Below are 27,059 nucleotides of genomic sequence, written 5' to 3' on the forward strand. Positions count from 1 at the left end.
TAGCAGTAGAGATATTAATTAATAGCATTGTATTTGCATGTGTTACAAAGAACTGTGCTTTTATCAGTTTGATATATTTTTCAATTACATATATTGCAAAAACAAAATGAAAAAAGCTCCTTTGCATCTGAAACCTATTCAGTGACAACTGACTCTCAATAAATAACATCAAGAAGATATCTTACATATCATTTTAATGAACATCCGAAACAGCAAATTCTTAAAAATATACGCACCTCTCTATGAAATGAGGCAGTTACCTTTAACTGTGCATGATATCTGCTTCATATTAGGCACATTCAGGGAAGCATTGTATAAATGAACCAGAGTGCTCAAATGTGTGTGAAAGACACTTGTTGATATACATCATCATGAAAAACACAGATCTTTGTCCTGGTTCAATAACGGTTCCCCTGTAAGCACATTTAGCTCAGGCACATCAAGCTGGAAGACAGTACACTCAAAACCATGTAAAAAGTTAGTCAAAAGATATTCTGCTTATGAATTATTGCATCTCAGCTACTGCCTGCATCGTTAAATATCAGATAAATATAAACAGAAAGCAACCATCTATCTCAGTCGCTTTAAAATATGCTTCACAATATAACAACGTACTTTACATCTTAAAAATACTAGACCAGTTTGTTGTATTCAGTGGTGTGACAACAGCGTATGGTATGCTGTATGATCAATTGCATAATATTTTCTGAGTTTGGCAAAAGTTCATGCAGCTCGAACGCTGTGCAGTATTGTGTCTTTGATGCAGCAGGAGGTGCTCATAGAAACACTGGCTGCTCCTGTCCTGTTAGGAGACGATATGTTGAGGCTGGCATGGTCTTCAAGTGAATCTGCGCAAAGGAGGAAAAAGTGGAATACCTATTACTGTATTTATGACAAAATAAAAGAATATTTCCAAGGATTTCATCCCCCCCTCTCACCTCTCCAACAGCATTGGTCAGGATCTGGATGATCTTGTCGTGTGGTGTGGCGACGACACTCTGCCCATTGATTTCAATGATGCGGTGCCCAACACGAATGCCTCCTCTCTCTGCTATACCGCCCCGCATCAGACTGCAGATCTGCAACCAGGAAGACAGAGAGGATTTTTACATTTCAAAACAAAGACTAAAGCACCACAAAAAAAAGCTAGTAGGTGCATTATTTTGTCAAAGAGCTGAAAAACAAATAGAAAAACTAATTGTGAGGATGAGAATAGCATCACACAGAGAGGATTTGAATATTGACTTACAATGCCGTCCTCCACACTGAAACCCAGCTGAAACTTGGGATCTGGCCTCCTGATAATTGCCATTGTGACCGGCGGACAGTGGACGATGCTAAGCTTCACATACTTTTGGCTTTTTAAGTCCTGAAAAAGAAACAAAATGTGAATTTGATAACTAAAGAAACAGTAGCATTTAAAAAAAAAAAGTGCTCTCATTACTATTCAGTGGCTTTGAATCTTGCTTTCCTCATTAATGTTTTCTTAAATAAAACCACTTTAGTAAACCTGACTAGAAATATAATTTTCTTTGCAAACGTCTTTATTCATGTTATTGACCAATTCTATTTGTTTGCTGTTAGTTAAGTCTTGATCCCATTGATGAGTGCTGAGTTGCTACCTTAAAGGTCTGCAAACACTTCTCAGTTGTCTTTTTTTAGTTTATTCAAATTTCCTTAACTTTTTAAAACAATGTTTTTTTCTATGTGAATACATGATGGTAAACACTGACAGTTGTTTGGTGGCCATTCAGACTTTCATGGTCACTATCCTCTGCATGTGAAATCTTATATATACGCTAATAAATGTGAATAACAACATGAATGTTGCTATTCACAAATTACCATAAAGTTGACTGACACAGTCTCAAAACATTCCACATTATTAGCTTCACAGTAATGAATTCAGTGCAGGGCTGTTGTGCTGATGACATTATACAGGTGTTCATGATATTGTATCCATCACAGGTAAATATTTCAAAGGTTGTGCTCTACCTTAACATGAAGACAAATCTTAAAACATAACTTTAAGCAACTGAATGAATACTGATAATGGCCCTTTAAACCCAAATTAATATCTGAATCCACTTTAAAACCCAATACTGGTATATGTGCACTCACACTGCATGGAAACACAGTGCCATCTAGTGCATAACTCAGAACAGTACATTATCTATAAGAAGGCAAGATCACTGAAATGTACAGTGTTTGTAGTTGTCCCTTCTTACCCGGATGATGTTCTGGCACGTGGTGATGGGCAGACCCACCAGGCTAGTGCTGTTTACAGACATGATGCGGTCCCCGATGCTTAGCTCGCCGCATCGCTCAGCAGGACCTCCATGAAGGAGGTTAGCCACCACCACTGTGGGCAGGATGGAGCCCCAGCCTGACTCCACCACTGCCAGACCCAAGATCTCTCCGGCAGCCTTGGTGATGGCTACCTGAGCCACAGACACACACAGCGATGACAATGTTTACATTTGGTTTACCAGTTATTTCCCTACAACCATCTACACTTGAAAGTTGTCAGGGTCACAATTGAGATACATTGTAATATATATATATATATATATATATATATATATATATATATATATATATTTTCAAGCGGACTACAGCAGCTGCCCCACATGAAGGAGCAGTTTTGGAGATTTTGATTAGTCATTGTACCACCTTATTTGACTCTTCTTACATTAGAAAACTCTTGATAATATCAAATTACATTGTAATGACATCTATTAATGGCCCCCTGTAGTTTGTGTTAAGACATGTAGCCACGATCACTCTGCTTACGTCTCGGATGTTCTGAGAGTCGGAAAAGTGGGCCAGGTCTCCGTTATAGAGCTCCTGACTTTCCAGGTAGTCGCTGTACTCGCCAGGCCTCAGATCGCTGGCCTTGATGCCGCTGGCCTGAAGAAACTGCTGGTACGCCACACCGAATGCCTGACCGATAGCCTGGGCAATGACTTGGGCCTGGATGGAGAGAGACAACTGACTCAGGTTGCAATTTGTTACAGAAATATTCTTCCTTCATTTCCATATGAACATATAAAAGCCAATTGGTTAATTTGCAAAACATTAAACAGTGAACCTAAAACACACTTCGAAACTAAAACAACAAACAAACAGAGCATCAAGTCTTGAATAGTTCCCTAATAATGCTTCAAAAGATGATCTATGCCTTCATGGTTTCATTAGTTATTTGTCGCATTGACAGGGTCACTGGTTGCAATTCTTAGTTAAAATAAAATGTTTCATAAAAAATGATTTAAATTGGGTTAAATTGGGAAAATTGGCAGTAGACACAGTGGCCTTGTGGCCTTCAGTATGCCACAGCTAATTAGTATCTAAAAAGAAACCCTTCCTCCCCCTAGTCAGTCTTGCCAACAGTGGGAAACTGGGACGGCAGCCAGACCATTTTTACATTCAGGGGAACTCGCTGGCTGTCTGATGGAAGGAAACCAGGTCAAGCTGAAGCTGAAACTGTTGTCCAGCCGAAAACAGCACATCTGATCTGAGACGCAACATTGAAGGGGGCAAAAAATACCTGAATAATGTCTGAACTTGTTCTGCAGCTAAAGACTCAAGACTACAGATAAACCAAAACAATGAAGTTGTGGAAACAATAAAGACCATAATCGCAAAGCAGGGAACACTTTTTGCTGTTTGATTTCCTGTTTCATTAAATTACACTTCAATAAAGTAACTCACATCGTCAGAGGAGAAGACGTGGCAGATCATTAAGCACTTCTTCGGAGGCCCGGAGGACGATGAAGAAGAAGAGTTGGAGGCCAGTTCACCATCCTGCCCTTTACGTTTCCTTCGTGCCATCAGGACCACAATGTTATCAATGTCTGCAATGTAGGAGATCATCTGCAGAGCGTGATCCATCATGGCTTCCTGAGTGGAAACAAGACACAAGGGTGTTAGTAATATCATAAACCGAGAGAAGACAGGAAGGTCTGGTAAGAGACTTGAAACTTGCTTGAGGTAAAAAACACTGAACCACTTTTATTTGTTTCTTGTTTTGTCAGTTACATTTGTTATTGTACCGCTGCCATAAAGCACAGCATTAATGAAAAAAAATAAAATTTAGGAGACAAATATAAACGTTGCGAAAATGTAAAAAAAAAAATGAAATAAAAAATTTGCTGTCTAGCAGGCATTATATCTAAATCTATTAAAGCTGAGAAGTTGAAGTGTTCTTTAACGCAACACAAATTAACAATAAAATAACATGACCAAAATTCAGCCATCAAGATGCTGGTATGAAAATCAAAATATTTGACAACAATATTATTTGTCATTTATAACTGAAATCACAATGTTAAAAAAACAAAACCTGACTTTGCTGTATTTTTACAAGTATAGTGCAATGAGGAGCAACCAGCCATGGAAAGAGTGAGCTGACAGAAAATGACCCACTTTGACTCTCCTGACAATTTAACTACATTGTGAAAGAAAATAGTTACTATAACTGCAAAGCACTCGTATTAAACCCCCATTCAATTCTATATTAAGGATTTTTGCTGCCAGAGCTCAGCCTGAAGGTGAACTTTAGAAGTGCAATGCTGCCTCATGAAAGAAAAGTTCATTAATGCACATTTCTGTCAAATCCTGAATCTAATTACGTTTCAGGCATTTTACTCATGTTGAGATAAAATAAAACAATGGATCGGAAAAAAAAATTGCAATTTCAGACATCGATGCAGCTCAGGGTTTAACATATTTTTGTATTTTACTTCCATGACATTTTGATAACTTCTCCAATCAAAGTATTTTGACGCAACATACTTTGTTGATTAACTAACTAACCCCTTTGTATTTTTAAATGAAACAAGATGAAGTTAAAGAGGTACTGGACACTAACAGGTGCTTTTTAAACTGTAAACGAAATGATATGACTGAAATATGATAACAAACATCCATGGAGTTAATATTGACATTTCTTTTCAAATGTATAAAAATCGATATTTCATGTGCATTTCAAGGCCATTTACCGTTGTAAATCAGCCCTGCCGTCCATAACTGAATCTATAACTGTTCACACTATTATCAAGATTTCTGAATTGAAATCCAGTCTACAACCTGAAATCCATTAAGATTCCACTAATATCCACTAGCATCTGCATCAAATGGCTCATAAGCCAGCAAATTGTTTAAAACAATTAGGTACATTTGAATCAACTTATTGTAAGCGGTGAGAAAACACACCTGAGTGTCAGCAGTGAGAACTTTGATCCGCTGGGTTGAGATGAACAGATCCACCTCAGTCATCGGCTGGGACTCTCCCTCTGGAGCCTGAAATGATACCACACAGTAACAACATCTGCCATGTTTCCACTGAGAGCATCTCTTTAGAGCGTCTCCTCTGTGAGTTCACCTTAATGCGGTCCACAGCTTCCTGAGCCTGCGTCATTCGGGCGTTTGTAGACGGGTTCTTCACAGATTTGATCTGAGTTGAGCCCAAGTACTTGGCACCAAATATCACTCCATCCAGCAGGTCTTCAGGGTCACATGGACCAGGCACTAAAAGAATCAAACACAGTAACATAGATAAACGACTTGGTGAAACTTGACACTGAAGAAAAATCCATCTTTCTATAAGATGTGCTGAAGTGACTCACCGTCTTTATATGAGGGATGATCAGCACTCTGCAATGACAGAAAGATACATTTATGAACTGTCAAGACTGAAATGAACAGTTCAAGATAAATGTATAAGTAATTTGCATAATTGATCATTTTAGTTACTTCGTAACTTAAAAATACCAAACATCAAACAACGCACACCGCCACCAATTTTAATTTGCTCAATTTTACATTTTGTAGGCTGATTATTGATTAAACGACAAGGCAACTCATAGATTAATCAAGTGAAAATATTAGTTTCAGTTATAACATAGCATCTGTACCAAAAATTACAAGTGACAATTATTTAAATGTTATCACTGGTTAAACTTCAGCTTCTCTAATGATAAACAAATGCAATTAATCTACTTTGTTTAAGATGCTAAATCTTTTCACACAAATATATATCACACATCACAGTAAGTACTTTTGTAAGTTGCACGAGCAACAGCAATCTTAACATAACTAAATTGGAGTTTACAATTCATCCCCCTTTCCGCTGATTATAGCTAAAGTACCTCAGTTACCTGCTCGCTCTCTGCAGCAGCTTCCTCTTCCTCTGGTGGCTCCTCGCCCAGCTTCATCCACACTGGCTCAGGATACTCATCGTCAGGCAGGGAGGCGAGGGAGTCCTCCCTGTGTCGCTGTTGTTGACCATTCCCATATTGCCCCCAGAACCTGTGAGCATCCTCCTGGCTGTAGGACACGGACACCACAGCATCCACGTCTCCTCTGTGGGGCAGACAGGTGGGACTTTGTGGAGCACTGATCTCTGTGAACTGCAGCAGCCCTAGCAGGTCTCTCTGGTGGCTTTCAGAGAACAGCAGCCCGGTGGTTTCAGTGGAGGGAGCACAAGCTTCCAGCTCAGACAGGCTGGAGTACTGGTGCTGGGCGAGGTGAGGTGGTGTCCGGTGCTTAGGTTGAGGCTCCTCCCCCATCAGTTGGAGCTGGCTAAGCAAGGTGTGGATGCGGCTGTGGTCTTCATCACCTGATCTCCTGTGCGCAACCTCCACTTCCTGCTCCCTGACCATATTCTCTGCATCACTCACCTCATCCCCAACAACCTCCAAGTCCTCAAGCCTCACCTTTTCCTCAACTACTTCATCCGCTTCTTCCAATTCCACCTCGATATCCTTGACTGGCACTGATATATTTCCCACAAGCTCCTGCTGGTTCATGTCGCGTTGAGCCACAGTGTCACTCGTGCCCAAAGGTAGTATTACTGGCTCACCCGGACTCGCCTGGTCCAGATTGTCAACAGAGGGAGGGAAGCTGGGATCATCCAGGTCTTCTGCTGAGCCCGGCTCACTGGAGGAGTCAGACCTCCAGTCTAACGGAGGAGGCTCGATCAGACTGTAGGAATCAACATCCTCCACCTCTGAACCTGGCGGAGCTGCCACAGTTTGTCTGCTTATCTCAACCTCCGAGGCTTCATCAACAGGAGCAGGTAACAAGGAGTCTGACTGATCAGCGGGGCAGACGTCTGAGTCCATTTTGGAAGAAAGCCTGTCAGCGAGAGAAGTTTAATTTAAGAGGTAATCAGGAAGTGGGTTCAATGGTTTTCCAACTACGTGAATAACATTGTCATAACAAAAAGTAATGACGTAAATAAAAGCTGCAACACAAACCTAACAGCCAGTTTACCAAAATACTGTCTCACATGTCTTTAGTAAGACTAGACAACATCAGCTAAAGCTAGCACTGTCTGAAGTACTACCATACAACACCATGAACATCAAGATAAAGAAAGTCGTCTGAAGCTCAAAGTACAAGGACAACATGTACAATATGGGTTAGGGATGCACCGATACTACTTTTTCACCCCCGATACCGAGTACCAATCCGATACCAGTGTTTAAATAATAAACTGTATTATGAGGAGGATACTGGGATCAGACTTGACTTAAACATGACTTAAATAACTTTGTAAAACATTGCATGTAAAAAATTGAACAAACAAATACATAGATATACTGAATTGTTATTTATTAAAATAATGGTATCTGATCTATTTGAGTCAGTATCGGACTGGTATCCGATATCATATCGGTATCGTGCATAATGTGTCACCATCAAATAGACCCCCAGAGAACACATCACTTCACACCCCTTTAATCTATATAAGTTTGTTTAATACAAGTAATACAGTTGTCATTACTGCACCCTAAAATAAATTGCATGTTGAACAATGCGGCTTGGTAATTCCAAGTGGCTAAAGTTAGCCGTTAAAGTAGCTCAATGCTAACTAGTTAACATTAAGTGAGCTAATTACAACCCACAGCACACAAATAGGAGCTCGTTGACAAACTCTATTATGTCGGTGTTGGTTTAAGCAGCGAAAAGAACATCGCTCACCTCTCTTTAGTGTCTCACGGGTTCTTTGTGCACACAGACTGCTCTGGGTGCCACGACACATGAGTTAAGGTGATTTGGAAAATTTGTCTTTTCCAAAACTTCGGCTTTATTTTATTCGTCATACTAAAAACTGCAGCAATCTCACATAATCACTTGTATCTCACATGAGTAAAATCACGGAACAAAACGGTTTTCCTGTCATTGATGTCGAGTCGACACTTTTTATATATATTCATTGACTCTGTAGCTGTGCTGCGTTCATGTACGGTTGTAGCTTCCCCTTTTTCATCAGTGGACTGTTTCTTTCTCATCTTTCTCTACCGTCCACAAACTCTATTTATAGCACTTTCACAAATCCTGAGTTACAAACAAACCTTGTATTTGGTTGGAAAATAGAAACTTTTATAATAATTGAGTGGCTGTATGACATGAGGCTGATTATTTGCGCAACTGTATGTCAATCTCGATCTGTCCGTCAGCACATGAAGGCAACAGTTGCACACGTCATGTGGACGCTTTCAGACCTGCTTAATCAAACATCGAGCAAACATCTAACAGAAGACAGTCAAATCAATTTATTAAAAAAAGTTCATTAGTTTTCATAATCTAAAGTTACTTAACATATAATTAAATTTACATTTCAAGCAGCTCCTGTCCAATTTGACCAGTAACACAGACTCAAGTTTCTATATAAAACTTCACCAGTGTTTTCTACTGATTCTTAAATGCAAATCAGCTGAGCTCAACACCTGAGGGACTTAGTGAAACTTAGTGAAACCAGTTTCTGTAGTGTAGCTTGAGGACTTTATATCCTTTAAGCTGGTCTTTAAACATTTTGTGACAGAAATTCAAATTTTGACTTGAGTAATTCCAGGAGCCCACTTGTAAAAATCATAAAAAAGGTGTAACGATGTATTCACTGTTTACATGAATGAATCACTGCATATGAAAAAAAAATGCATGATTGAAAATTAAGTTGGAGTGTGCATCAACATAAGGCAACAATACAAAGTCAATTCACCCCAAGGAGCTGCATCCATTTAGCCATGTAATTAAGACTGTATGTCATGTAGGATCTGAATACTATTTTCTGAAAAGTCTATATTGTACTTAAATGCGGTGTATATACTTTTATCTGCATATAATGACAATATAAATTCAAAATATATTTAAATTTTGTGTGATTGTGATGCTGTACAAGTTAGTTGGGAAAAAAGGAATATTTAATATAAAGGATTATTTGATTGCTAATCTCATCAAGTATTGCCCCCAACTGTCTGATGATTGATTAAAATATCCAAATATATATATATATATATGTTTCTTTTTAATGGAATTTACATTTTTTTGCCACTTTTTTCAAAAGGCTTTCAGTCACATCCGGTGAAGCACTTGGATGATTGGCTACAAGTCTACTTTGATTATTCACAGTTCATATATCTGTACAGACAGTCTGATCACATTAAAGATCTGCTGCTCATCCTTTCACTCAGCATTTTCAACAAGTACATATCAGTCATTCAGTCAAAGCACCTGATCTATTCCTCATGAGAGGTAAAGACTATGGACCGTCTGTCCCGTCACTGTCTCCGTCGTTCATCTGGATCAAACCAATCAGTGACGAGATGGTGCCCATCAGCCCCACCAGCCAGTTGGGGAATCGTCCAGCCCACAGGAAGCCCGGCGGCATCCAATGAACGGCATTACCGAGGTCAGCCATGCTGCTGAGGATGGAGAGTAACTCCCTTCGAATCTGTCTGCGGAGCTGAGAGCGGCTGCAGAAGAAAAGAAAAAAACAGGTTCATCAGGACATTTTCTTTTCCATTACAGAAATATGTCAGACACTGTGACAACTTGACAGAAAATTGTAGATACAACACCTGTTGCCACCTCCATCCCTCTCATATCTCTTCAGCTTCTTCTTCAGTAGCAGCAAAACCCGAAGCGATCTAAAGAGCGAACGATTCACATGACATCTCTGAGAAGACTGACCGTGTTTAATGGCTATTTGCTCCAAATTCAGCAAGTAAAGCAAGTGACGAAGAGTACTTCGTCACTTGCTTTACTTGCTGATGCTCAATGCTGATGCTCAATGCTCAATCTTATAAATGAGTGAGGATTTCATTAGAAAAATAGATGGGAAAAATAGTTTCCTAAAACAGCTGGTCACTGTAGCTTTTGACAAAGGTTACTCCAATAGGAGTAATTAGTGTATTTATAATAATTTCAACAATGAATTAATGCTCTAGTGAGTATTCACAGCAGCAGGACGGTGTTTGTGGGATTGACTGAAAATAAACTTTAGTGCCCATTTTCATCGCAATAAAGAAACATGTCAGTGCAACAGTGAGTCTCAGACTCAGTGGAGGTCTGTGGTGCAGAGGAATAAGGTACATCAGTCTGTCTGCACAGGAAACACCTGAAAGATCAATTCATTGTGGATTTAAAAAAAAAAAAAATGTTTGCCAGCGTTATGTATCATTATTATATCCTCATAATTATGAATGAATTCTGTATTGATACAAATCAACATATAAGTTATAATATAATATCATTAATATTAACGTAATGAATTAATATAATTAAATGTCAGTGTTTCCAGTCAGGTTTGATTAGATGTCTGTGGACAGGTGAACTCAGACCTGAGTATTCCCAGCAGCAGCGAGGTTCCCCACAGCACAGTGCTGAACAGCCACCACTTATCAGACTTCACTTTGATGAGCTCAGCATCAGCAGCCCACGCAATGTGTTCACAGGGGTAGTACAGCTGGTCGGCCACGTTGGTCAGCACCGACACCAAGCGCACACCTGGGTCCTCCTCCTTTGAAAGACATGATGCCATATTTGCATTAATGTTGCATTTTACCCGATAAAACTGTGTAGCTTTTCGTTTTCAAAGTCAGAACTGTTTTCACAGAGAATGATTTGTTTAAAAACTGAATATTTACATTAATCCTTCATATAGTTAATATAATATAGAGCTTTCATTTTGTTAGGTTGAATTAATCTGTAGCTGTTGAATACAAAGAAAAACATAATCAGTCTTTCATCTTTGTTAAAACAAAGAAGTGTTCAAATAGGCTACAATAGCAGATGCCCATTCTGCAACCCCTTTATTCATTATTAAATAAGCCATCTAGTGGAACAGGATCGAATCCATCCCTCCCTGACTGAATTAATTAAGACGAACAGAGCAGAAAGTTGTTGTGTGGCTGACCCCGCCTCCAATTCCATAGCTGTGGGAGTAAGCCAGCATGGACAGATCATCAAACAGCCTCAGCACCGTCCTGCAGTGGCTGAGCTGAGCAGAAAACAGCAGCAGACGTTTCTCGAGCCGGTGGGATGAAATGTCAGTTTGTGCCTTCTGGGAAAGAACTCCTCCGACCAGCTGTGAGCCATAACAGAGCGTCCGGATCTGAAAAGACAAACCGAGGAGGGAGAACACAGGGTAGGACTCAAAGTACTTTCAGGAGGCTGAAAAAGACTTTACGTACAGGGATGAAGTGAAAGCTGATCTTAATGTAAAATGTTTATTAATGTAAATAGATCATTTACATTGTACTAAATTAGTATCCTATGTTATACTGCTGTACTATACAACTACTATATCTTATGTTATACCATATTACTACATTTCACCTTATATCTTGTATCTCATACTATAATATATTATAGTTCTATTGTAGCTGTTTATTAATACTGACAAACTCCAAGTACCATTACTTTATCATGACGTGATATATTAGTCTACTGTTTACTAGACTTGCTGCTGCTATTAATCACACCTCTGTCACTTTTGCCTGGTGATTTTGTCTTTCAGTGCTTTATAATTGCTAGTTTCTATTTTTAATTCCATCCTAATTTTAAAGTTATATACATATATATGGTATTATTATTATTATTATTATTAATTTTTGACTTCCTCTATTTATCTGTACTTATGTTTGTCCTTGTGCTGCTGTGACAATATAATTTCCCTTCAGGGACAATACAAGTTTATTATCTTATCTTAATGTTACAGAGAACAATGATACACAAATTAAAAAGAAAACTGAATATATTTCTGTACTAGTAGTATTTACATTTCAGTACTCTCTGCCACTCTCTGTCTTAAGGGTTTATAAGGTGTAACTAATACAGAGTGGTGGATTGTAATTAATTTACTCAAGTACTGTATTTAAGTACAGTTTTGGAGTATTTTTCATGTTATGCTACTTTGTACTTCTACTCCACCACATTTTGGAAGCAATTATTGTACTCTTTACTTGTATGTGAAATTAACAATACAACTAATTGGCTAAATTATTATATATTTTATAGGTTAAGATACCAAGCAGTAAATTATCTCCACCTTTACCAGCTGCAACATTAAAGTGATGAATCATTTTAATCTAGAATAATATATATTATTCGGAAATGGGCATTCAGAATAATAAGTAGTTTAACTTTTGGTAATCTAAGCATATTTTGATGACAATACTTTTGTACTTTTATTGAGTAACAATTTGAATGCATGATATTTACTTGTAACAGAGTATTTTTACAATGCGGTATTACTACTTTTAATTAAGATGTGAGTACTAGTACTAGTCTGAGTCCTAATACCTGTAGTGTTTACTAATGGCTTGCTGGCTGCTGTTTTCGTGTTAAACAGGTGTGGGCTACTCTCAGTTGGAATAGATAAACTATAAAATCAAAGCTCGTTAAAACTAATAACCTATCCCATATTAACAGTTGATTATTTAAATATAAAACTACACGACTACTTACAACTTTATCTCTTCCTCTGTATGACTCCAGCAGTCGGACCAGAGACTCCACAGACGGCTGCATGTCTGTCTCTCTGCTGCTCAGACACTCACGACTTAGTACAATAAATAAACACTGACATGAAGCTGCTGCATAACATCTCCACTTGTATCTTTATTCTGTTAGCAGCTGGACTTTAAAACAGGAAGTACCTCAAACAGACTGAAGTAGACAATCAACGATTCAATCGAACTTCTTCTTCGTCTTCTTTTTTGTTTTCATCGTGCGATGGCGCACTGCTGCCCTCCTCAGTTTGTGCAGCATCATTTCTGCTTCAACAATATGGCCATCAGAAAGTGCAGTAAAAGTATTAGAAAATGATGCTTATGATAATCTAGATTATGAGTCAAAAAGATAGACCGTTCAGTTTTATTTTACGAATCAATACAAGTAAAAATCGTTTTCTCCAGGTTGTGAAATACCTTTATATACTTGGGTTTTTTCCTCCAGTGTTTTTTCACCACATACAGTATTGATGTGCAGTGGTGAACGAAGAATTACTAAAGTGTAAAAATACTCTAAGTAATAGCCTGTATTTGGCAACAAAATATACACTTAAAAAATGAATCATGGCATAGTTTATTATTAAGTATTTTCATCTATTTCATTTATTTTTAAATACTCATATTTTTAGAATGTATTTATTTAAATTACTTAAAATCAGCATGAATTTGTTAATTTGTTAAAATGAAAAAAAATGTAATTGAATCAGTTGAATATGGCTCTCTGTGAAACAAGCAAGATTCAATTAGTTAAAATTGATGAGATTGGTTTACATATACATTTCGGGAAATGGAATCGTTCAGGAGCAGAAGTGACAATGAACAGTGAACAATGAAATTCAGGTGAAGCAACATAAAAATCACTGTTTCAAGGTGGTACAAGTAAGTGTTGAAACCCATTTGTTTCAAATGTTGATGCAAATTTTACTGCAAATTGCATTTAGGATAAACTCAACAAGATGTGTAATATTGTCTTTTCTCCTCTCATTCAGGTAAACTTGGAGTTCTCTTAAACTCTTAATAAAAACTACATTTAATGTAATAAACAGCAACTGTTTCATATCAAAACAGCATACAGATCTGTTTCAACACTGACGATCTTCAAAGATAAGAATAGTTGAGAAATTTACTGAAATAAAAAACGTTTAGGAGGAAATTTGGCTTTATTGATTTATTATAAAACCTTTTGTTGGAGTCATGGTTAGTCAGTAGATATGTGCAGCAAGGCAGCTTTGTTTTGAATGTCTGATGAACTTAAGAGTATGCAACCAACGCTGGTGTATTTCTGGTGAGGACACTGAATCATAAAATCATCATGATTTTAACCATAATTGCATTACTGACTTATTGTGTGGAGATGGCCTGAAAATAACTTTATTTTTCAGGAAAACCTGTATGAAAAGGTCAGTCAATTCAAAATGAATGTAAACATGCAAAGAACAGCTGTAAAAATGAAAAAAAAAGAAACTCTTAGCCTGGAAAAAAATTCAAACTTTCCATGGGTTTAAGTAAGAATCGTGTAATGTAATGTGATATATTGTAATATAGTGTAATACAATGTAATATAATGTAATATAATGTAATATATTGTAATATAATGTAATAAAATCTATATTTTATATATTATAATATAATACAATCTGTATTTTACACAATATAATAAAATAAAATCTATATTAAATATAATATAATAACATTTAAAAATGCTGTAATATAATATTACAAAACATTTGAAATGAAAATATAAAAAATATAATAAATAATAAATAAAATAAAATAAATCTAAATGTTTGCCTGGTTTGTTGTATTTTTTTTCCGTACAGTTGAGTTGATGACAAAGCATTCCACTTGTGTTGGGTCGATTGGACTTGTTTTTAAAGAATCTGCTATTTTATATATGTATTCACTTTTTCTATCAGCTTACAAGTTCCTTTACTTTTAAACAACAAAAGGTTAAAAGGTAAAAAAAAGCTGTTTATCAGTGGTTTCAAAAATAAACTAAACATTACTCTTATATTCTGCCAGCTCATTGGTTTGGTTAACTAAAACTGCTTAGCTAAAGTTTGCAAAAGATTTAGGTCATGGTTAAAGAAAAAAGGCAGGATCGATAAGCACTCACAGCTGTGTATGAAGCTCGAACCAAAACATCAACTTTAACTGCAATTGTGTTTATCTTGCTGTATAGCTGTTGTCAGTTTTCTATTACATTTAAAATAATAAAATCATATTATATTGATGAAATTATTTCAATCTGTCTCTGAGATATTCCGAATATATTTGTCGCCCACATATTGCTGTTCTGCCTCATTTCCATTCGGCTCCATCATCTACGAATAGGTTTAACATTACACTTTCCAAAAAGACAGAAAAGACTCAAATAAAAAAGGAACACGATTCCCAGTAAAATTTATTTAAAATTATCTCAGAGGTCGAGCAATACACAAAGCTGCAGTTATAGTGTATTCATTTTCTATACAAGCAGTTTGACAAACAATGCAACGGTGACAAGTTTGTTATTCTCAGCAAAGGGCTTATGTGTGTGAGTCTCTCTCTTCACTCTATTTTCTGTTTTTGTCCCCCAGTTTTATATAGTTTTATTTTTAGCTAGTTTGTTTGTGTGCCAGTCAGCTTGTTTCTGTTTCACCACAGTTGCAATAGGAAGCCGGCTGTCTTTGAATCTTGTTTGAATATATGGTACTGGTGGAGTCAAGCAAACATGTGTAACCAGATGGATAATTATATAGTTTTTATAGCTTTCAGTTTCGGTTTTAAATGTTTATATAGCTTGATTCTTTGTGTGTCTGTAGCTCTCCCTGTCTTACTGTGTGTGATTAGTTTGGCATGTATCAATAATCAGTGTGTAGAGAGTCATTGTCGTAGACGTCTGAAATAAGAAAAGAAAAAAGTTGAATAAACATTGGTTTTCAAAAGTGAATATTTCAGATTACATTGGAAAATTACAGTAACATTGTTTGCATGGCATTTATAACAGAACATGAACTCACCGCCTGGATAGTCAACATCGTCGTAAATGTCTCCTTCCCTGCAAAGGAAGACTGATGTTAAACCGTCTGAGGAAAAAATATTTCTATTGACGTTTCTAGACCGAAAACTTGTTAACATGACGTCAAAATTGAGTTTACAACTTTTGTTTACTGCAATCGTGGATGATAACAAAATGCATTCATATTAATTGTAGATGAAAAAGAAAGATGTGTATGTAAACTACAACAACAAACATCTCTAAGCACTCAAAGAAAGTAGAAATAGGTCCTCAGGTTAAAGGACATAATGTACTCATATAGATATTAGGTTAAAGTAATGCTAATGGTGGCAGGGCCACATATTAAACTGATGAAGATTCCCTTACATTGTAAGAAGAAGCGATCTGGACACATAACCATCTGTAAGAGGTAAGAACAACAGATTATGTGTAAAACAGTCGCATTGAATTAAAATACAGCTGTTACTGAATTGGTGATCCCGTGACGTTTCCTCTAGTACCACCAGCAGGTCAAAGTGTTCCCATATGCAGTGAAATATCTCAATATCTACCAAATGGACTGGCACAAAACTCTGTAGAGAAATCCATTGTCCCCAGACAATGTGCTCTGTTGACTTTGGTGATGCCATGACTTTTCATCTTGTGCCACCATGAGGTTGACATTTTTTTTCTTCTATTAATTAAAACATCTCAACAACTATTGGATGAATTTCTGTGAGCTTTTGGTTATGGTTAGGTTTGAGTTACACACATTCATGGGCTTAATTGTAATAAACTTGATCTCCTGACAAAATTGAATGTGTTCAATATTTCCAAATACTAATGACATTCCCACCAGCCTCAGTGGTACTTTGTGTTTATGCTAATCACTAATTGTTAGCGCAGTAACTAAGATGGTGAACATGGTAAGCATTATATTCTTAACAGCATGTTAGTCGTGTCATTGTTAGCATGTTAGCATACACGTTTTACGGTTTTGCTCAAACCACAGCTGTGCCTTAGTACAGCCTCACAGAGCTGCTAGCATGGCTGGAGTCCTATCAGATAGCTATGACAATAAAGATAAACTCTGACCCTTTTTCTAAATGATATGAACAGATTAGATTACTTCAACTCTCTGTTTATGGGTCTCCCAAACAAAACAATTCATAGATTACAATTAATCCAGAACTCAGCAGAACACGTTCTAACCACGACAAAAAGATCATGATGTGAAGTGTTTACATACATTTTCCAAACCGGTTACAACACAGAGCTTTCTTGCTGTTGGTGAGCTGGATGATGTCCACAACTTCTCCTTGTGTCACGTGCAGATCCTTCCCTCCTGGCTTCTTTATGACACAATTGGGATCCACCATCATGGTGTGCAGCACCCTGAGAGGCCCTTCATACTGTGAAACAGTTCCAGAGATTCATTTTTTTTGTCTTATTTTTTTGTCTTAATGGATTTTATGTAACATATTAATGTTATGCATCATGTGAAAAGTGTGCTTCTCATCATTATCGGTTGTATGTAGAGTCCCTCAAGGAACCACTCCAGGCCCAGTTCTTTTCTTTCTATACTTATCTTATGGACAAATTATTCAGGAACAAATAACAAACAAGATAGCTATTTTCTTTTATTGCTATGCTGATGACACTTTGTTTTATCTACCAATAAAACCAATTTTCTAGTATAAAAGTGTGAAAACCTTTTACCTTAAATCTTTTCCTTAACTCCTTCTCCACTTTGGGATCTATGCTGAAAAAAGATTATGATGATTTAACAGTTAATCAAGAAGCATATAAATACATTTACCAACAACACATTTCCTCATGAATTGCCTCCCGCAGATTATTACATTTAATAAGAGGTAGATTATTCTTGGTTTCTTTCTGTATTGAACATTAACTCATGTAGTCTCATCACTTTTCAGATCCACATAAATAAAGCTTTACATTACACAGATACTGGACCTGCACTGAGCTGTCAATATCTCAGGCTCTCATTTCCTGTTGCCTTTTAGTGGACCAGATGTGAACAGATACCTGATGTCAGGCGGTGGTGGGGGGAAATCCTCAGTTATTGGTTGAACGTCATCATAGTCATCTGAGGACAAAACAAAAAGTACATTAAAACTAAAAACTAAAATGGTTTTATTCTTCTTGTAAATAAATACTTATCTTAATTAACATTATTTGTTATATAACAACAATAACAACAAAGTTAAATATAAGTTATTGACACTGAGTGAAAAGAGTAAAATAAAGTTAGTAAGCTATGCATCTTATTTCATGGAAATGTTTCTCTCATTTCTCTCATTCTTAAAATTGTCAAATATTCTATTGAGCTTTAGCAAACTGTATGGAGGGTTATTGTGTAAAACTACTTCAACTGCAGTTGAAGCTGTTAATTGTGAACAGTATTTGAATAAGAACAAACTTTTAAAGATTTTATACCAATGGCTAGTGGCATATACTAATGAATTCCTATAGTGAATCTCTATTAAATATCTAATGTTTTATTAAAAGAAAACAATGAATCAAAACAAACAAGCTGGTCTTTATACACATTGTTTTTGTTGAGCAATGATTAAGTTAAATAAAACTAGAATTTACCTGGCACTAATCTTCATCAGCCAATAATGTTTATGTGTGGTGTGTTGTCACTTACCATCATCTTGAAGCATGCTGTAGATTAGAGGAAACATTACATGTTAGTTGGAACAGACGTGGGTGAAACTGAGAAAACATTGTCACAAAACAATTAGGTGGATTACGCACTGCTAGGAAAAACATGACTTTGAACCTTTGGGAAAAGTTGGCTATAGAATATTAAAACATTTTTCTCAAAATATAATAGGATTAACATGATCTACTGTACCTGTCGCTGATATGGGACTTCCCATGTAACATCAGTGGGGGGTCTGGAGGTGGTGGAGGCAACTGTGATGTGTCTATTTTTCTGGACTGGAGCAATTTGCGCTTCACTGCTTCATAGTCAACATCCACACATGTGTTACTGATATATCCATCTGCAAGGTAACACAACACCAGAAGTATGTAATTTGGCTTTATTACAACAATTCAGTGTGTGAGTCAACACAGAACCTTCTCATGCAAAGAGATCAACATAATTTTCATGTTGGATCTTGATCTACAAGAACCATGCATCACTGTAGGCAAAATAGTTAAGGTATGGCAGAACAGTTATTTTTTCTTGAACAGCAAATCAACATCAATCAGTGTGGAAGATATATTAAACTTGAAGTAACCTCAGCGTCACTACTTACATGCTACATTGCTAGTTGGCTTACTTGTGAAACAACTAACATAAACTTTTGCAGGGACTTCAAACTAACAAAAAACTTAAAACGTTGAAATACTTTTCACAGTCTCGCTTTCTCAGGAGAGGGAATGTTACTATGCTTTGGTTTATGACACCTTTTAATGTTTTTAACATGCCCATTATTTTCTGATATTTGGACATCTTGCCCTCTATCATTGCTTGCATATTAAATATCAATTACTAGAAAGGTTAATCAAACACTAGAGCAAGTATGCAATATGAAAGAGACTGAGAGGTTGTAAGAGACAAGGCCACCAGGGTTTTTTGGTTTTACAGATGGTTGTGTATCATCTGCATAACATGATATATGTTAAAATCTATATACACATAATAAAGACACGCAGGACCACAGAGGCAAAATACCTAGACAAAATGTCTTCAAACTACAGATCTAAACTCAAATTCTTCCTCATAAATACAAGAGCACATACACAAATTTAAATAAATACTGATATTCCAAATTGTTATAGACAAACAATTTTATGGCACTAATGAGTGGTTCAGACTAGAAAGTTTTCTATACATGCTTGATAGAATTTTCAAGTGAAACTCACAGTTTCCATTCAGAGAGCGAGCCAACCATTTGCCTCCTGGGTTATTCTTAACTCGGAGGATCTCCACGCTCTCTCCTTGTTGTACACTGAGGTCCAGTTTTCCTCCTCCATGCCAGTCATGCCGTACTCTGGCTGTATGAAGAACCTCCACCTCCCCTTGCAACTACAGATGGACATAAAAAAAAGCTGTAAGAGGATGACAGTCAACAGAAACAAATGAGATTTGTATGTATATTTGAATAACCTCAATGCTTGATATGTTAACGCTACATTAAATTGTTTCCAGCAATATTAAGTTACATTATGTATGTTATGTAAATCTAAAAAAAAAATAATCTTTGGCTTGACCCACAGGTGGTGCATTTAATTAAAATTGTATCCACGTCAACAAATTAAAAAAATTCTGTTTGATCTACTGAAGTTGGAGTGTTTCATGCAAGACAAATGTTGTAAGTACCTGAAAGTTCTTCCTCAATTCTTTTTCTTTTTTCTGACGTTCCATCTGATTTATTTTCTCCTGCGCCTGTTGACTTTTTGTTTCTTTTTTGTTTTGCTTCTCAGCATTTAACCGATCCACCTGATCCCTATAATAGAACAATTCAAATGAGTAATGACAGTTCTTCACATCACAGCATACTCTTACTACATTAATAACGAGCCTCTACGAGAATCTACAGAGACTGTACATGGCTGTGCTTAAAGTTATATACTAACATCAGACTGACATGGCCAAAAAAGCAAAATAGTTTCCTTTAAGAGAAAATATGTTGAATCACAGAAACAACTTATAACCATGAAAAAATACCATATGGCACTTCAAATGTTGCTTCCCAAATACCCTACACTAGATTAAATGCTGTTTCTTTGTGACTTCATATCTAAAGGAGAGATTTATGTTATTTAGGATAATTTGAAGTGTCAAATGCAAAAGCCCCTAATTGCGAAAGCCTTTTAGGTAATGGTGCTTGCAGTAGTGGTTGTTGCAATAGTAGCTGCTTCGGTAGGTGCAAAAATAACAGAAGCAGTCAAAAGAAACACTTTCCTGCTTCATGTCAGCAGCTGCAGCCACCATCTACTTTTAGTAGAGTGGAGCGCGTAACAAATACAGACACAATGGTGGTGAAAGCAGAAAGTTTATACTTACTCATCAATAAACTCATACACATCATCATCGTCCTGCAACAGAAAAAGGCTTTATTTGCACCTTTAAAGAACAAAGACACAAAGTGTAAGAACATCAGTGTCTGCAACACTGACAATAAATGAAGCTTAATTGTCATTTGTTTCATCAATATATAGGAATATTCCAGCAATACAGACAAGTTTAAACTGGAATTTAAACTTAATTTTAATTGTATTCTCTTGTTTTAGGGAAAATTAGATTCTTAAAATGGGAGGGATTCTCACTTTACAGTAAGTTAAAAGTTCAGTTTCAGCTTTCTGTGCTTACCCCGTCTATACATTGTGAACTGTTGTCGCTCCAGGATTCTGTAAAGTCACACAATACAAAGACATGGAAGGGTTGTCTTCCATTTGAAACAGTGACTCATTCTCTTAATATCAATACATGTTCTAATAAGTCAAAACTCTTTACTTAATTTCTTAAAAGGAGGAACAAAAGCTTCAACAAAAAAATGAGCCATGCACCAATAAACAATCTGCAATTGTTACCGTTCTTCTCAAAGCTTGCAATGTCATCATAGAAGTCCTGGTTATCATCAATGTCCCTGCAATCAACAAACCTGTTCATTATTAAGCAATTGGTTATGTGACATTTATCTTAAACCACTTGACATCTGCACGCTGCAAAAGTTTCTAAATGAGCTCAGATATTCCTCATTTTATAAAAATGTTCAAACTCTAAATTTGAGTCCCTGAGACGACTAATTCTCCCTAAAGTGCATTACATTTTTTTATATTTGGCTGTGATGAAAATAAGAATAGGATTTTATTGTGCCATTCTCAGAGATTTTATTATGTCTGATTATGTACTTAAATATGGGGGAAAATGACATTAAATTAAAACACAGCATCTTGTGAACTAGTTAAATACTCACATGGAAGCAATTTGATGCGGCAGCCCTCTGGGTTTGTTGCATCGTTGTGGCGGTTTTGGAGGACTGATGACTGCAGGTAAGGACATCTTCCTGCCTGCTGAGCCCGGGGAACCTGCTTGGAGAAACAAACAAACCCAATGTGCAAAGAAATACACGGCTAAATAAGACAGACAACCATCAATCAACAGTCACATTTGAATGGACGGTGAAAAAAAGGCTAAAATCTAGATTCACATTCAATTTAATGCTCTTAAATTTCCATCAAAAATCTGTATATCTATATATAGATTTACTGTTTTTTTAATTCAATAAAACAATAAGAAAAGCAGAAAACTTCAATGGTATTTTTTTTTTTCGATTGCTGCAAAAATGTTATCTAGATGTGCCAGCAAAGTCAACTCAAGTTCCTATGTCACAGAACAAGGCGTTTTGACTTTTCTGTTAATACAATTATATAGTGTAATTTCGATAATGCATGTTTAGCTTGGTACAGTGGTTTGACATCTTAGGACCAAACTGCAGGTGATGCAAAATAATATTATTCAGTGTTTATTAAAGGTATCCCCTCAAAGTCATGTTGGCAGTGATGAATTCAGAATAAAACTACAGAAGCAGTATCATATGTATAATAAAATCAATAACTATGCTTTTCAATATTTGTGTTCAAAGATATAGAAAAGATATAAGTGTAGACATTCACACACCAGAAATGTCAGATTGTCTTTCATTTATGAGTCCATAATTACAAATCTGTGAGTGAACAAACCCGAGAGACTCACCGTCACTCTTTCTTGGAGCAGGAAGGGCAGGTCCTCGGTTAAGCCTCAGAAAGGGCTCCAGGTTGACATTGGGAGGCCGTTTGGGCTTCAAGGGCAGGGGTCCTTCAGGGGGTAGTGGCCTCCTCAGCGGAGTCACGTCCCCGGCACTCCTCTGTCGGGGCTGCTGTCGGAGCGGTAGAGGTGTGGAGGTGGGAGCTAGTGCAGGGGACTGAGCTGGAGCCTGGGCTGATTTGGTGCCTGGAGGCCTCTGGTGCCTCAGCATCATGTTCTGTAGCATCTCCCCCTTCAGCTTGACCTTGCCGGGGTCTGCTAGCTGGATGGATGCTCTGATTCCAGGATTGGGAGGCGGTCGAGGGAAAGAAGCAGGTCTGGAGGGGATGGAGGCTGCCATCGGTTCTGCTCTCGGAAACCTGACCAGGCCGGGACTAGCCGTCGGAGGAGGAGGAAACATCGGAGTCGGTCTGTGATGAGCCAGATTGTTCTCTGTCGGGGGCAGTATCAGTCTCCCAAACCCAGGTCGTGGTGATTTTGGGGAGCCGCTGTCTCGGCTGCTGGTGTCCGAGGTGCTGGCCTTGTTGTTGAACCTGGCCCTCAGAGCCTTCACATCAATGCTCTCCTCCTGACAACAACACAGGAGCACAAACTCAACTGCAGTTGGTCTGTTTCTAAAGCAGGAAGTTAGCAGCACAGCATGCAGCAAGGCATGCCCCCCCTCCCCCCGACGCTCACAAATACACCCACAGACACATTGCCCATCAAACGCTCTCTTTACAAAGTGCAAAGGCACCACGCAACAACACAGTTTCCTGGTTGTTTTGATCTTCACGAAGCTGAGAAGTCTCCACCTCTTTGTAGCAGACAAAACTTTAATCAGCGTAGTCTGAACAGAAAGATATTAACGGCTGCAAGAAGTAACAATAAATACTGTTCGAGATTGTGATCATTATTAAGAATCTCTTATCATATATAAAAAGAATGTTTATGTTAAACAGATGGCTGAATGTTTTCTTTTATCAAGACTTTACTTGAAGCAATAGTAGTAAAGGGTGAGCCAACACCGCGTACCGATCTGATACTACAACTCTCTCTGACCAAATTTACAGTTTACCTCAGTGCAGTTGGACAAATTAATTTGTGACATGATGTCAATGATTGCTGTACTAAAAACTGCAGCTGACTGAATACATTTAACTGAAACACATTTCATAGTGACACTTAAAGAGTGACGCTGACCTTATTCTTTTAATAAGGTTCGGTGTCGAGGCCAACACAGCATATCAGATCTCTGCATCCCTAAACAAAGGCCGGTCACACAATGCTTCTCTGAGACAGATTTTTAAAGGGTAGTTAAGCCTAAGAGAACTAAAAGGTTCTCTTTGTTGCATCCTTTGTATTTTGGTCATTTAGTGTCACAATGACAATATCATGCAAAAATGAAAGCTCATAAAATCGGTCACATGACTTGCATGTGAGCATCTTTATAGAAGGGAGTTTGGATATCTAGTTATTACTGAAATGATTTTATGTTTTTATTTTGTGTTTTGTTTTTATTTTTGTTTAGACCACTCCCCGAAATTATTTTTATATTATATGATACAGTATTTTCCGTGCACCTGGTAACTGGTTTTGAAAGGCAATATAGAAGTAAACGTTACTAACATACTTACAAACTATCTTAGTGTAATTAACTTTGTCTTTGCATCATGAACCCTCTGCTTTCTGCTCGTGATCAGAAACTGATGTCAGACTCTTATTTATTCTTATCAGATGTAATTTCTTGCATGGTTCCTCACACTGAACTGCACAGCACTGTGGAACTCTGCTGTCTGTATTTGTGAGAGGAGTTTTTACACTCTGTGACAACTTTAGCCATGAATTCTACCTTCACAAAGATAATAATGCTCTGTTATGATTGACACCTTCAGAGAAATATGAATGTAACTTTGTGCTTATTATTGAGGTTGTAGTTTGCGGTGGGGTTGAACCGGGCTTTATAATATTGAGAGGTTTTTCTTGTCTTCAAGCTGTTAACAGCTCTCTGACCGTGTCAACAATTATTGAAGATGTACCTAATAAAGGGGCCAATAAGTGTGTATTTATTCACTTTTGAAAACATGTTTAGCGTAGATAAAATTTCAAACAGACAGAAAATCTGACACAAGTCTCAGTCATCTTGTTAGAGTGGAAGTATTCATTTTTAGGCATCTCTGTGATGTTATTTAGGGTTTGAATGTTGTCATTCCCACCAACACAAAATATCCCCTAAAAAAAGGGAACTTGAATAAAGTGCTTGGAGCAGTTTAAAACAGAGCATCAGTCGTCAGCAGGCAGACATAATATCATTGGTTGAGTTTAACTTCTATAGGTGGAGTCAGAAATTTGTTTAAATAGAGCAACGGTTGTCTAATTCAAGAATATGATCAACAAAGAGAGAAAAGTTATGGAAATGAGAAGAAAGTTTGTTATGAATTGATACGTCTCATTCTCTTTTATGTTGACAAAATAAAAACAGGATGACAGTGAAGGAATTACACCATCTATTGCGTGAACACCTAAAGCTGTAACAAAACCAAACAGAGAGTGCAAAGAGGAGCAGGAAGTGCTCACAACCACACACCTCTGTACCTCAGCATCCTGCTCTGTCACTCCTGCACAAATAAGCTGCAAGCTCTGCTGGCAGTCGTCTCTCTTGATACGAGGAACAAAGGAAACAGACAAAAACTTTTCTCTCTACACCACAAAACACACACACACACAACACGCAGACGGGTTTACTTTCAGTCAGCGAGCGTCTGCAGAAGTGCAGTGTGTATTTGTGTGTGTGTGTGTGTGTGTGTTTGTGCGCACGTATACGTGTGTGAGTTGGCACTGACACATTATCGCAGATGTTTTTGAAACGGTGTCGCCACAGATTGTAGCTGTGCAGGTGTGCTGCAGAGAAAAACGTGATAACGTTGAGAAAAAACATTTTATTATCAACCAAGTGACAAATTATAGACAAAGTCAGGTCAAATGAGATGTGACTTAATAACTCATATTGTAGTTTTGTATATTTACTGAAATATCGATGAACTCTTTTGACGTCTTCTGTTGATCTCTGTTAAGACTACATGTTAACATTTGTTATATTATCAGCTTGTCAGTCATAAAGCATTTTGAATTGCACTAACCTGTACGAAAGGTGCTACATAGATAAAGTTTGATTAAATATATTCAGGTAATACTAGTTTTTCCTCACATATTAGGTTCCACACAGTCTCTGTTCCAAAAAGGATTCCTTTATTTTATTGTTGGCATGTTTAAGAACTGCCGAATTTACGATAAATAGTCTGGTTTCAGTGGAGTTGTGATGATCTTAAAACCTTGATTTGGAGAAAAACCTGGAGGAAGCATAGGGTCCTTTACAATTTAAAGACAATATCAACCTTTTATGTATTTTATATAAAAGTCTTAAAATGCAATTAACTGGTGTAGTTTAAGAATAAGATGAAAAGATAGAGAAGAAAGGCAGCACTGAGCACACTGTGAATCATTAACCACTGATAGCTGTGTGTAATAAAGCTTTCTTTCATCAGCAGCAGCATGAACATTTCTTTTTTTCAAAATCCAACTTCCCTTTGCAATGTGAAAATGATGTAAATACTGTCGAGAACAACTGAAGCCCATCGACCAGATCATGAATTTGCAGAATTTTAAACCCGTTTAAAAGTTTTAAAGGTGATTCAATTTGTATTTAGTTATATGACACAAGGAAACTGAGGTTGAACCCCAGTGAAACTGGTCTTTCTACAGCAGTCAGGTTATTCATGGACACCTTGAAGTTTAGGAGGAAATGACCAGAAACGATGTGAAAGGTGCAGTGGAGGAGTTAGGAATCACTCCATTGACAAATATAATAAAAACAACGACATAACTTTCTGAACAACACAGTAAATAACAATTTCTTACCATATTTTGTCTTTAGTGATGGTTTAATGCTGGAAAAAGTGTCCCATGTCCAGCAGTGATTCAGTATCCAGGCTGATGCTACTGTACAGACCTGTGTCACTAAACTCACTGCAAATGAGGAAATGCTCTGTATTTCAGCATTGGCAACAGGGTGAGTGACAGCGCCACAACATCAACAGTAGAGAAACATTAACATGCTGTCAGCCAATTTGTTTCATTTCTTCTTAAAAGGTCAGGTTTTTCATTCCGAGTATAGAAATGTACAGTAATATGTGACGGCACAATGAAGTAATATTGTCTGTTTTTATTTGTCTTTCTGCCAATGTGTGTTCAGACATTTCCCTCTTCTATCTCAAAAAAGAAAAAGGTTTAGAGAAAGAGGTAAAACAGTACTTCCTTGTACATCCTGTATTTTATTCTGCATTATAAGCAAACCTGAAGACATATCTTTAATAAGACAGCAAATTGTAATTGAATAAAGAAAAAGCAAGTAGAAACCAAAACAAGAAATGAAAATTAATTTAGAGTACCAGATAAACTAAACAGAACATATATGAGCTGGTAAAATGAAACCTGATTAGTATTGATTACA

The 27,059-nt window shown here is 37.1% G+C and overlaps 3 protein-coding genes across 5 annotated transcripts; all 3 read right to left on the reverse strand.

Moving 5' to 3' along the window:
- Positions 1–179: 179 nt before the first annotated feature.
- Positions 180–7,124, reverse strand: si:ch73-40i7.5 (amyloid-beta A4 precursor protein-binding family A member 3). Its single transcript, XM_068734886.1, has 10 exons — positions 6,159–7,124; positions 5,628–5,655; positions 5,384–5,529; positions 5,215–5,301; positions 3,712–3,900; positions 2,794–2,973; positions 2,229–2,441; positions 1,250–1,369; positions 939–1,079; positions 180–848 (listed from the first exon to the last, which is right to left on the reverse strand). The coding sequence occupies exons 1-10, from the start codon at positions 7,122–7,124 to the stop codon at positions 777–779; spliced, it is 2,142 nt and encodes a 713-aa protein (XP_068590987.1). The 3' UTR covers positions 180–776.
- Positions 7,050–12,935, reverse strand: pex11g (peroxisomal biogenesis factor 11 gamma). 2 transcript variants are annotated; one of them, XM_068734888.1, is made up of 6 exons: positions 12,757–12,935; positions 11,204–11,401; positions 10,629–10,807; positions 9,867–9,935; positions 9,520–9,761; positions 7,050–7,137 (listed from the first exon to the last, which is right to left on the reverse strand). In XM_068734888.1, exons 1-5 carry the CDS (start codon positions 12,817–12,819, stop codon positions 9,548–9,550), a joined length of 723 nt encoding a protein of 240 aa, XP_068590989.1. In that variant the 5' UTR covers positions 12,820–12,935; the 3' UTR covers positions 7,050–7,137; positions 9,520–9,547. The 2 variants fall into 2 exon arrangements, with proteins under 2 accessions (XP_068590989.1, XP_068590988.1); XM_068734887.1 differs by lacking the exon at positions 7,050–7,137 and having other exon boundaries at positions 8,547–9,761.
- A 2,251-nt stretch (positions 12,936–15,186) lies between these two features.
- Positions 15,187–26,566, reverse strand: si:ch73-40i7.2 (FYN-binding protein 1). 2 transcript variants are annotated; one of them, XM_068734920.1, is made up of 16 exons: positions 26,468–26,566; positions 22,520–23,138; positions 21,741–21,852; positions 21,355–21,410; positions 21,134–21,171; positions 20,828–20,859; positions 20,141–20,267; positions 19,684–19,846; positions 18,665–18,815; positions 18,455–18,471; positions 17,830–17,890; positions 17,500–17,542; positions 17,030–17,192; positions 16,168–16,201; positions 15,803–15,840; positions 15,187–15,681 (listed from the first exon to the last, which is right to left on the reverse strand). In XM_068734920.1, the coding sequence occupies exons 1-16, from the start codon at positions 26,468–26,470 to the stop codon at positions 15,644–15,646; spliced, it is 1,695 nt and encodes a 564-aa protein (XP_068591021.1). In that variant the 5' UTR covers positions 26,471–26,566; the 3' UTR covers positions 15,187–15,643. The 2 variants fall into 2 exon arrangements, with proteins under 2 accessions (XP_068591021.1, XP_068591020.1); XM_068734919.1 differs by having other exon boundaries at positions 21,741–21,855.
- Positions 26,567–27,059: the final 493 nt, after the last annotated feature.

This window comes from Cebidichthys violaceus, unplaced genomic scaffold (assembly GCF_023349555.1).
Source record: "Cebidichthys violaceus isolate CVI_PGR_0920_01 unplaced genomic scaffold, fCebVio1.0.p SCAF_68, whole genome shotgun sequence".
NCBI lineage: Eukaryota > Metazoa > Chordata > Actinopteri > Perciformes > Stichaeidae > Cebidichthys > Cebidichthys violaceus.

Excerpts from the sequence above, each read along its gene's own strand:
- pex11g (XM_068734888.1), bottom strand. The coding sequence starts at position 12,819 with ATGCAGCCGTCTGTGGAGTCTCTGGTCCGACTGCTGGAGTCATACAGA. Across the intron at positions 11,402-12,756 it reads ACAGAGGAAGAGATAAAGTT|ATCCGGACGCTCTGTTATGG; the intron begins GTAAGTAGTCGT and ends TTGTCTTTTCAG. Across the intron at positions 10,808-11,203 it reads GCTATGGAATTGGAGGCGGG|GAGGAGGACCCAGGTGTGCG; the intron begins GTCAGCCACACA and ends TGTCTTTCAAAG.
- si:ch73-40i7.2 (XM_068734919.1), bottom strand. Across the intron at positions 19,847-20,140 it reads AATTGAGGAAGAACTTTCAG|TTGCAAGGGGAGGTGGAGGT; the intron begins GTACTTACAACA and ends GTCCATCTGTAG. Across the intron at positions 16,202-17,029 it reads TTGTAACCGGTTTGGAAAAT|ATGGTTATGTGTCCAGATCG; the intron begins GTATGTAAACAC and ends TACCTCTTACAG.
- si:ch73-40i7.5 (XM_068734886.1), bottom strand. The coding sequence starts at position 7,124 with ATGGACTCAGACGTCTGCCCCGCTGATCAGTCAGACTCCTTGTTACCT. Across the intron at positions 5,530-5,627 it reads TCATCCCTCATATAAAGACG|TGCCTGGTCCATGTGACCCT; the intron begins GTGAGTCACTTC and ends TGATTCTTTTAG. Across the intron at positions 3,901-5,214 it reads TTCTCACTGCTGACACTCAG|GAAGCCATGATGGATCACGC; the intron begins GTGTGTTTTCTC and ends GTTTCCACTCAG.